This window comes from Mastomys coucha, unplaced genomic scaffold (assembly GCF_008632895.1).
Source record: "Mastomys coucha isolate ucsf_1 unplaced genomic scaffold, UCSF_Mcou_1 pScaffold22, whole genome shotgun sequence".
NCBI classification, from domain to species: domain Eukaryota; kingdom Metazoa; phylum Chordata; class Mammalia; order Rodentia; family Muridae; genus Mastomys; species Mastomys coucha.
The window spans coordinates 80639958-80651520 of NW_022196905.1; the positions used below are offsets into that span (position 1 = coordinate 80639958).

General features: G+C 37.8%; 1 protein-coding gene across 2 annotated transcripts in view; it reads left to right on the forward strand.

Annotated features, from left to right (window-relative positions):
* The first annotated feature begins 209 nt into the window (after positions 1 to 209).
* Ambn (ameloblastin) overlaps positions 210 to 11563 on the forward strand; it is a 13421-nt gene continuing 2067 nt past the window's right edge. Inside the window, exons 1-10 of one of the 2 annotated variants that reach the window (XM_031342049.1) lie at positions 210 to 406; positions 1142 to 1210; positions 3608 to 3673; positions 4932 to 4979; positions 5689 to 5799; positions 7538 to 7777; positions 8975 to 9013; positions 9249 to 9308; positions 9409 to 9453; positions 9853 to 9897. In XM_031342049.1, the coding sequence (XP_031197909.1) occupies positions 392 to 406; positions 1142 to 1210; positions 3608 to 3673; positions 4932 to 4979; positions 5689 to 5799; positions 7538 to 7777; positions 8975 to 9013; positions 9249 to 9308; positions 9409 to 9453; positions 9853 to 9897 (738 nt within the window). In that variant the 5' untranslated portion in view covers positions 210 to 391. The remainder of the gene's footprint in view (positions 407 to 1141; positions 1211 to 3607; positions 3674 to 4931; positions 4980 to 5688; positions 5800 to 7537; positions 7778 to 8974; positions 9014 to 9248; positions 9309 to 9408; positions 9454 to 9852; positions 9898 to 11563) is intronic. The other variant, XM_031342050.1, reaches the window with a different exon arrangement.

The following is an 11563-nucleotide window of genomic DNA, read 5'->3' on the forward strand; positions in this document are numbered from 1 at the left end:
CAGATAATGGCTTGTTTTCTACCTTTTACATATATTTCCCAAAGCTCACCAAAATGATTGTCTTCAAAGCCTATGTCCATTATCCCCTTACTGTCTTCCCTGCAATCAGCTCTCTGAATAAATACAGGGGCTGGGTTACAATTTAAAATAATGAGAGCCTACAGGCCCAATGTCCTCACATGCAATACAAGGGTGTGGACTAATTGCAGGAGCACAATTTTTTTCCTGCATTTGCCTCTCTTTGATTGGTGGATTGGCGCTTTAAATAAAGGTTTCTGATCTTTCCAGAATGAGAGATACAGAGAGAGCCCCAGGAACAGTCCAGAAAAAAATTAATCTTCTTTTCTTAGAACTGTTTTGATTGGCATCATCAGGCCTGGGAGCACAGTGAATGTCAGCATCGAAGGTAAAATGTGATTTTATCATTTCCATGTGTCTGCTGTAAACTCTCTTTTCCTATCTCCAGATGACCTTTACAAAGAAGATGTATCTTCATTTATCACAAGATGCTGAATAACAGCTTATTTCAACCATTAGAATGTTTCGGGAAATATAATACCATTAACCTAAGAAAATAAACTTATTTGCACAACTTTTTAGAACTATGTTTGTAACTAGTAGTGATGGTGCTAATTTATAGAAGTAGAGAGGATATGCACACCCGCTGATCAGATCTTCTTTCAAAATGCATCTCAGGATTATTCACTTTTAAGAAGGGAAATCACTATCCAAGCAGGTAACTTTAACTTGAAGGCTGAGTTTTGGCATGGCTCTGCATTATGACCCAATCATAGGTTGTATTTCAAATTCTGAGTTTAAACAAAGAATACAGTTCTGTGAATGGTGGTTGCAGGACGCATTTTATAAAGTGAAGCATAGTGTTTAAGGAATATTCCTGGAGGAGGTTCTTAAACATTCATTTAAATTGTAGCTTCACAAAATTAAGTACTCAGATACATCGTTTAGCTGCTCATCACTCCATCCCGGGACCCACTTATTTTAGCGGCATTTTGCTTTTGCGTGTTGAGTTTCTTAACCAGATTGTCTTTGGAAGGACAGACACACACTTTTAGAAATGCACTTTGACCGTTATGAATGCAACTTTGCCTGAGGTAACTTTCCAACCCCAACTGTGTTTTAGATTCCACTTTTCAAAATGAAGGGCCTGCTCCTGTTCCTGTCCCTAGTGAAAATGAGCCTCGCCGTGCCGGTAAGTCCATTCCAGGGGAACTCGCGGGCTCCTGCATCTGAGAAAGACAACCCCAGGGACGGTCTGTCTGAGTTCAGGCATGGACTCACCCGATTTGTAGCTCCTGGTGAATCGAAGGTCACAGGGGCCACATGGCAGACTTATCATCTAAAGGTGATAAGTAAATATAATTTTTCTACCCCAAACAGTAATTTGGAATATTTCAAAGACAAATTTTGTGTCTTATGTCACTCTTTTAACAGGTAAAAGACTACAGCATCCTAGCTCTCATTATGTTTTACTATCAAGTCCTTGCTAGCACTATGAAATTGAAATGAAAAGGAAAAATATCTTGGGGGGGGGGAGTATATGTTTCTTTATATTAGCAACATTATCACATGGTTATAAAACTAAAACATGAAGTTCAAGTTAAAACTAGTAATTAGCTGGCACATTTAGCTGTTCTACCACCCAACAGGAATTTTTAGATGAAAAAAAAAATGGAGGCTGGCTCCCTAAGTTGCCTTTGGGTGATAACTGAGACTGAGGTCCACTTCAGCCATCAATCAATCTAAATCATTGGCACTCTGAATATACAGTGATCCACATATTAGTAATTTAGAGTCACCCTGAGCAATGGGGAAACCACATGTTTCCTAGTGACTGTTCATTAGATCAGATGTTTCATAGGGAATGTCTCCTCTGTCTATTCACATCCATGTAAAAAACGTTCCTCTTTAACTGGTGGCTTGGAGCAAGTAGAAAGCAGACTACCTTGCCCTGTAGTTAGAGCTCTCTAAAATGTGGAATCGGGGCACTTACCAACAAAGGTCAAGGAAGCTGTGATCTCATAATGCCCCGAAAATCTGAACACCCTCCTGTTACACACACTGACAAGCCCACATGCACATAGGCACACACAATCACTTTCCTTGTCTACACAACTCATCTTTTTCTCTACCAGAAGTGTTTGCTGCACATTTTAGTGCATTTTCTTCAACATCTATCCAAAATGAATTGTTTAGAAAAATTTGCACCATAATTCAGAAAGTGGAGTTGTGCTTGCACAAAAAAAAATTAAAAGGTTAAAAAAAAATACAGGGTGGAAGTCCTTAGTCTGAAGAATAGTGATCCCAGTGTTCCATATTTGAGGGGTGAATGGATAGACAGACAGACAGCCAGGTACTTATAGTATAAATGAAAAAAATTACAATCCTAAAACTACATAAATGAGCATACCCATGAAATCAGAGAATTCCCAAAATCCAGTGTTCAAGTAGGTAGAGTAGAGTAGCTCATATTTGATCCAGCACATTGGAAGCTGGAAATATTGTGAATTTGAAGCCAGCTTTGGCTACATACCAAGTTCATACCCAGCCTGAGCTAATTACTAAAACCTTATTTAAAATAAATTAATAATTTTTTAATTTTAAATTTAAAAATCTAATTTCTCTAATTCAATTCTTCCAGTCTCCACCCACCCTCAGACACTGGTATTTGTGCTTATTAACATATGAAAAAATAAAGATGTTTAGAAAGAGAAGTATTTTATAATTTTGAAAAGCTATTTGTAAATATGTTTATGCTTCACAATAGCATCCTACTTAGTACAAGAATACTTTTTTATTTAAGGAAAAACATCCATTGTATGATCTGAACAGTTTAAATATAATTTTTATTATTTTATTTATGCATATGTGCATGTACATATGGGTGTGTCCACATAAGTGCAGGTCCCCAAAGGTATAAGAGGCATCAAATCCCCTGGAGCTGACATTACAGATGGTTATGAGCCACCTAACATGGATGCTAGGAACCAAACCCAAGACCTCTGAAAGAACAACAAGTGCTCTTAATGGTGTACCATATGTCCAGCCCATGATCTAAAAAATTAAACAGAGATTCAGAAGCTTAAACTCAAAGTAATCTTTAAATAATGGCACACAGGACTTGTTAAAAAACCTTTTGAATGGGAAGCAAGATAGGTTCTGGATATAATTTTTCTCAATGAATAACCTCACACCATGTCCCATAATCAAAAGCACACCCATTTATAAAAAGCACAAGGAAATTCAGCTCCATTGCTTTTACATATGATCATATTTATGACTATAAAAATCTTGTGTTTTCTTCCCTTACTTTAATTCTCATTGTGAATCAGTTTCATTTTAAAGCAACATAATGCTAAGATAAACATATACAAAAAAGTCAATGTGAAAGAAAAATTACTAAGTATAATAATTCCTCCAGATAACTTTAATTCTTCATTCTATCTGAAAAATCCAAGTCATCTGAATAATAAACCAGTATGGCAGCCTCTCTACTTGACATTTCATGCTGCGGTGACTTCCTACTGCAAACATACATTTAGAGAAGTTTCTCAACAAAGAGCTCAAGATCATTCATATTTCTATTTAGGCATTTCCTCAACAACCTGGGGCTCAAGGCATGGCACCTCCTGGCATGGCTAGTTTGAGCCTTGAGGTATGTATCATCAGAGGCTGTGTGTGTGTGTGTGTGTGTGTGTGTGTGTGTGTGTGATTTCTATACTAGCATGTCCATGATGGTAGACAAGCATGATGTTTTGTTTCTCAGTCTTCCTACTCCAGAAATCTTTGACTATCATTCAGAGAAATTCTAAAAATGTTAACGACAACATTTACTACAACTTTATCCATGATTCTACTTCATTTTTAAACTCAGAGATATTTTAAGTTTTAGGTCATTCATTTGTGAATCAGAGAAACTGTAACAATTAATAACATATATGCATTAATGAACTGTTGTCTATGTTGAAACCCATTATTCTGTGCTTAGAAACAGCTATATCTAGCTCTGTTGCTTATATCTTAGATGATAAAGTCCCATGGAACAAACACACTTAGACAAACTTTAGCTGTCCAAAAACAAAAGTCCTATCAGTAGCATTAACATTATTTTATAATTGCTCCTGTACAGGCTTCATTTGTTTTACTGCAGAGCCTATAAATAATGCATTTTTGCTTAGAAAAACCACAGTGAAATAGGAATATTTTATAATGAAGAAGCTAATGGAAACACAGATAAATATCAGTTTTTCACAAGGTCAGGCAAAATTTCATCTGAGTGCTATCAGTACATGTGTGGGCCAGATAGTTATTTCACGTCGAAGCTAACTTCATTTAGATGGTTTTTCTCTCAGCTTTTAGCTCAAATTCAATACAAACAATATTCTTTTCCCATTTAAAAAGTAAATATAGACCAAGTGTTCACCTGTAATCGCAACATCCAGGGAGACTGAAGAGAGGAGGATCATGAGTTGGAGACCAACCTGGACTATCCAGGGAGACCCATCTCAGAAGGAAGGAAGGAAGGAAGGAGGGAGGGAGGGAAGGAGGGAGGGAGAGAGGCAAGGAGGGAAGGAGGGAGGGAAGAAGAAGGGGCTGATAAAGCGATATTCTCACAACAGTCCATGTATTGTTATTTGAATGAACTGTTTTCTGATTCTCAATGTGACACCAGATTAACTAGTATTTTCCCATTTAATCAACGGCAAAAACAAGCATACTGTTTTCAGACTGACCATGTCAATTACAAAGCTACATTTTACATTTCTTTCTTTCTGTAATAATTTGTGTCTAGTTTAGCTCTATTCAAGTTGCCTTACCCCAAAATTTGTATTGATGATATTAAATATCATGAGAACTTTGTGTCAAACAGACATCTAACATATGTTAGAACATTAACCCACTTTTTCTTATAGACAATGAGACAGTTGGGAAGCTTGCAGGGACTCAACGCACTTTCTCAGGTAACTACAGGAGATGAACAAGATCTTCATAAAACTTTTTAAAATATTTATTACCGTATTTATAGTTTGTGGTTATGACAGCAATAGTACTGTAGTTTCTAGCTTTTACTTATTAATAGGTAAATACCTAAACACTGAGAGAATAAGTGAGTGATTAAGAAAGCCTTAAACAAAATAAAGTGTGATAGTCAAGCATGAGCCCCACTTCTGTAACCCCAGTCTTTAGGAGACTGAGGCAGGAAGAATGGTATGAGTTCAGAGTCAGCCTGGGCTACATAGTCAGTCTCAAAAGACACATTTCAATAATATTAATATGTGTTGGCAGATGAAAGTAGAAATAATATATCCAGTACTCAGAATCTGATGCACAAAGAATGCAAATTAAAGGCCAAGCTGGGGACATGCTGTAGTATAAGCCTGTCTCAAAACACCAACAAAATAAGCCATCAAAATATATGCATTGAGTTTCCTTAAGTAAAATAAAATTATTTGTTACACTAATAATTTTGTTAAGTGGTCCCAAACACAAATTCCCAGAGTGACAAATCACCATCAACTTTATGGTATACTGTGACATGCCCAGAACATAATTTAATTTTGTTAGAAGAGAGAATTGGCTTACCCATTCCACACAAACCAGCATCACTTTTGCTTTGGGTTGCTATGTCATGATCCTGAAATGTATGTATGCTTTCTTCTTCTCTGTCAGTATTCTAGACTTGGCTTTGGAAAAGCACTTAATAGTTTATGGTTGCATGGACTCCTCCCACCGCATAACTCTTTCCCATGGATAGGACCAAGGGAACATGAAACCCAGCAGGTAAGCTAATTGCATCCATGTGTTCAAACTGAAGGTTTAAGACCTTTTCCTACTTTTGTTCTTAGAATAGCAGCAAACACGAATTAGTAATTGACCAAAAATTCCCCTAATACCAAATAAATCAACTCCTATAACTCCTGTTACTTAGGGAATATTTTTATTTTAAATTTGAATATTTATTTCAAAAAGCCTCTGAAAGAATAGACCTACAGTAAAGATATCAGAAATAACAATGAACAACCTCAAAAATCAAAATAGGCTATACACTGGATAACTTTCATTTTAATCAAAATTTCCTAAATAATTACCTAAAGAGTAATTTCAAATGACAATAATCATCCTGATTGAAAACACAATGCGCCAAACAGGAACCAATATATTAATCTGTCAACTATTATTAGTTAGGTTCCTAATAAGCATATTATGCAAACTGTGATCTGGGGTGTGAAATAAGGACATGTTAGAATGGCTCAAAGGCTCATGGAATTTCCAATCTGACAGGACATAATTCTAAATGTTAATTGTGAGGTAGAATGGACACCATAGGAGCTGACACATAAGTAATGGCTGAAGATGAAAGGCAGAGCAAAGTTAATATGAGACTTTCATACCTGTTCCAGGAGTATGCAGTTAACATGCAGATAGCATGCAGCTAATCACAAGTCATTTATTTATTTATTTTATTTTTTTTTTTTTGTTTTTTGTTTTTTGTTTTTCGAGACAGGGTTTCTCTGTATAGCCTTGGCTGTCCTGGAACTCACTTTGTAGACCAGGCTGGCCTCGAACTCAGAAATCCGCTTGCCTCTGCCTCCCAAGTGCTGGGATTAAAGGCGTGCGCCACCACCGCCCAGCCTTCACAAGTCATTTATAAAAAACAAAACCCACAATAGTTTAACAGTTACTCTTAATTCTACACAGACTTGCATAACAGCATTATCTACAAGGCCACACTGACCATATGAATTGTGTTATTGGTGGTTATTCCTTCACATGATTGCTTCCAAAATCGATTTATGATGAGACATTTAAGTATTTTAACTACCCTTTTATTAAATCACAGAGTATTGTATGTACCCATCATATACCAGGTGCTTATTAGTAGCAATATTAATCTATGAGATGCCAGGGTATAAAGATAAAAGAGAGATTGTTCTCTGTCAGTTGACTTAGGACAACAGGTTTTTTTTTTTATTTATTTATTTTGCTCGTAATTTATTTTTTTATCCACATTACATCCCAATCGCTGTGCCCCCTCTCCACTCTGTTCCCTGTCCCACCCTTATAAATCCCTCCCACCATTATCCCCTCCCCTTCTCAGAAAAAGGGAAGACCCCACCTTGGCTACCACCCAAGCCTGGGACATCTAGTCCCAGCAATAGTAAGCACCTCCTTTCCCATTGAGAAATTCATACAATACAGCAAGAAAGTAGTGAGATAAAGATGCACACAGGTAGTGGTGCTTATGCAGAGGGAATGAGTCACTCCATCAGAGAGTGCAGGTGTGGAGACTTCCACACCCCATGAAACAATGGTCCCAACAAAGGTAGAGGGGTAAGTACGTTTAAAACTTTCTCAAATGCTTCCTCTGAAGTATCACCTCTGCCTCCTATGTAAACTCTGCTTCAAGACTACACTCCCTTCCAAACGGCAAGCCTCCAAGTACTTGGCTGTAGAAATTCTAGGCACCGTGGTTCAATGAACCATCTCTTTCTGACATTCTTTTCAAATTTCTCTACAGTATGAATATTCTTTGCCTGTGCATCCCCCACCTCTCCCATCACAGCCATCCTTGCAGCCTCACCAGCCAGGACTGAAACCCTTCCTCCAGCCCACTGCTGCAACCGGTGTCCAGGTCACACCCCAGAAGCCAGGGCCTCAGCCTCCCATGCACCCTGGACAGCTGCCCTTGCAGGAAGCAGAGCTGACAGCACCAGATGAGCCGCAGGTGGCGCCATCGGAGAACCCACCGACACCTGAGGTACTTCATTGAAACCCACCTAAGTTACTTCTTTAAAATCAGATCAGATCACCCACTAACATAATGAAAGAAAAACCAACTGGTAGGGCATATTTAAATAATCACAACTCTCTTGCCTAACATGCTAAAAGATGAACACTTTATCAATATTCTTTCATGAGATATAAAAATCCATTCTATTTTTTGCTATCAGAGATGGCAGATCCAAAAGATCTGCATCTCTGACTTTGGCTTAATGAGACCATTCCTTGGGAGTAAGACACTTCGGAGAAGTCCAGGCTCACTACCTGGGGGTCTTAGGTGTTGGGAGTAGCATAGTACAGTGATTGTGTCCTCTACAGATAAACTACAGATATGCAAAATTACCTTGTAATATTGTAAGGAAAAGAACAATAGACAGAAAAAGGAAGGTGCTATGTAACTCTCAATACTATGTGGCAGGCATTTAATATTCCCTCATGTCATCCTGACTACACCCTATAAAGAAAACATTATGAACCTTTTTTTTTTTTTTTTTTTTTTTTTTTTTTTTTTTTTTGGTTTTTCGAGACAGGGTTTCTCTGTGTAGCTCTGGCTGTCCTGGAACTCACTCTGTAGACCAGGCTAGCCTCGAACTCAGAAATCCACCTGCCTCTGCCTCCCAAGTGCTGGGACTAAAGGAGTGCGCCACCACCGCCTGGCTTATTATGAACCTTTTTAAACCCAAGAAGATGCCAGGCTTGAGACACGCCTTTAATCCCAGGACTCGATCAGTGACAAAGACAATTGGATCTTTGAGGTCAAAGTTAGCCTGGTCCATAGATGGAATTCCAGGATATACAGGACCACACAGAAAAACCCTTACTTAAAAAACAATCAATAAACAAATAAACCTAAGCTTTGAGAGGCTACAAATTTTTCCAAGGATTGCACTAATGGCAGAGCCAAAATTGAAACCACTCAAATATGTGCCAATTCCAAACCTCATTATCATTCACTCTATAATGTAGAGCAAACCCATGATAAAGACATTTCTCATCTACCTGTCAGCTCACTTGAGCCATGTCAATACAAGACAACTGTAAAAGTATAGGTTATCCCAAGGTTTAGAGAATAAGACAGAGAGACGTCTCAAACTGCTCTATTGTAATCACAAACAAGAGATGTACTCAGTTTGTCTGTTTTGAGTGACAGTCTTAATATTTCCTCATGGCACAGGTACCAATAATGGATTTTGCTGATCCACAATTTCCAACAGTAAGTACAGATTTCAATAAGGTTCTTTACTAGAGAAAAAAAAATGTCTATATTTCAAAGAATTTGAATGAATTTCTTCTTTTCTTATTTACCTATATGTGTAGAGTATTTCTAAGTTTCTTTTTCTTCCTATTAAGTACTAAGTTTTCACACTAATCAATCAAACACTGTGTTTCTGGAGCTCAGTGGAGGTTTGCCTGTGTTGACTGCCTCTTCTGCTTTCCACCTCTTAAAGGTGTTCCAGATCGCCCGTTCGATATCTCGGGGACCAATGGCACACAACAAAGCCTCCGCTGTAAGTGTCTGCTTTCTACTTCCACATCTGGGTTTGAAACTTACTTAAAAGGTTGATCTTGGGGAGATTCACTTTTTTATAACTATTTTGTTCTGCTCAGTTTTACCCAGGAATGTTTTACATGTCTTATGGAGCAAACCAATTGGTAAGTCCATATTCTGTAAAAAGCAGCAGTTAGACATCAATATCATCTTGAGGGCTAAAAACTATAGAATCCATACCTATCACAAGATATTCCAAATATATATTTCCTAAATGCCTACAGTCATGATTTACACAGTAAAGTGGCACACTTTTCTATTTGCATAGTTCTTAACAGACACAAACACAATTCCATTACAGAAAGGGTCAATTTCAAATCTGTTAAATTGGCTCTATTTACTCAATAGTAGTCAACTCTGTACTCTGCCTCTGGACACAGCACTATTGAGTCCTAAGGGGATACTGAGTGGCTTTTGATATTGTTTTGAGTAAATGAAAAAAAAAAAAAAAGGTCACGGATGACTGTGAGATCATAGAGTGATGCACTGTTTCTTTTGTACAGAATGCTCCTGCCAGAATTGGCTTCATGAGTTCAGAAGAAATGCCTGTGAGTACTACCATCTAACTCTTCTTAAAACAATGGCCAGGGAGAACAGCTGCAGGCTGCTGTCTCCAGGAGGCAATGACTGTAAAAGAACGTAAAGGACTATTAGACTTCAATTCCTCTACTCTAAAACTGGCAGCTCTGTTCTGGAGCAGTATCAAAAGATTTAAAGCATTTCAGAGCTAGGAATGGTGGTGATGCACAGAGTCCCAGCCCTCAGGATGTGGAGGCAGGAGGATCAAAAAGAGCTCAAGGCCAGCCTTGACCTCATGAGAACCTGACTCAAAAATAATTGCTTTTTCACCACATTTTCTAGTCATTTGTTCCTGAATGGTGGTTATTTTTGAGCCCAGGATTTTTGTTGCACTCTTCGAATGTGAACAGAAGAGTCGCCCCTCCAAGAGATGTCAGCAGGGTAAACCACAAATCTTTCAAAGTGAAAAGGATATGTGGTTCATATAGATATCTCATGCCTTTTAGGGCTATTTAGCTTCCCCAGTACCACCACCACCACCCAAAAAAACAGTTCAAAAGTAATCCAAAGTAATTTGGACCTTAAAATTAAAAGAACAAAAAGGGAAATTCTGAATTTAAATTTTAATTATTATAAGGCATTTTAGGCCAATAAGAATATATTATTTTAAGTCAATGAAAGCCTACTATTTTGTTATTGTCCATGCTTATTAAAATTTTCTGAGATCAATAAGCTCACATAACATGACCTTTTCTCCCAGAAATGTCTACTAGTTACATCTGTTAGGGTGTGAAATGTAGCTAAACTATATCAAATCAACAACTCATTGCCATGGCACACCCTACTGAATTAACACATGTACATACATGCTACCACTAAAAGAAGAGTGACATCTCACACTTGTTAGTGGCTTCTGTGTGTTAGACACACACAACATGCTGTGTGGCTTAATGACCTACTAAGTTGGAAAATAGGTTCCCTGCAAATAATGTCCCATAAATAAGATAAGGGTAATGACCATGTTATTAGAAGGAACGAGGAAGAAAAGTAGGATAACCCAGTTCAGGAGTTCACAGAGCCATTTCTAAGGATGGCATCAAAGCTGAAGCCTAGGAAAAAGCCAAGAAAAGTAGGCGGAAAGAACATTTTATATGTATAATACCAGCACAACTTGCTGAAATTAAATATCCAAGATGAATGCTCATTACTCTCTTATTAGTTAATGTAAGTATATTTTGTCTCTTTCTCAAAAGATTTTGTGATTTTTTTTTTATGGAAAGCACAATAAATGTAACGGAAAAATTAAAGGTGAGATCTAAAATCAGTCAAAATAATAAGAAAATCACACAGCTCTGCTCAACTATAAATAGTGCTAGATTATGGCTCCCATGGTCATGGCAGCAAAAGAAATACGTCAAGTTCTAGAATTCTACATGTGCATGGTGGGGGGGAATTCCTCCAGAGAAATTTATCTTTTTCTTATACTTTTTTTTTTAAAAAAAAAGAAAGGAGGGGGGAGATAGGAGGAGAGTGAAGGGGAGGGAGAGATGAGGGAGGAACTGGAAAGAGGAGAGAAAGAGGAGGAAGGGGAGGAAAGAGAAAACAAAAGGGAGAAGAGGAGAAAAGAAAGGAAGGAGAAGAGAAAGGGAGGAGACACGGGTGAGGGTAAGGAAAAGAGGAGAGGAGGGGAGGGGA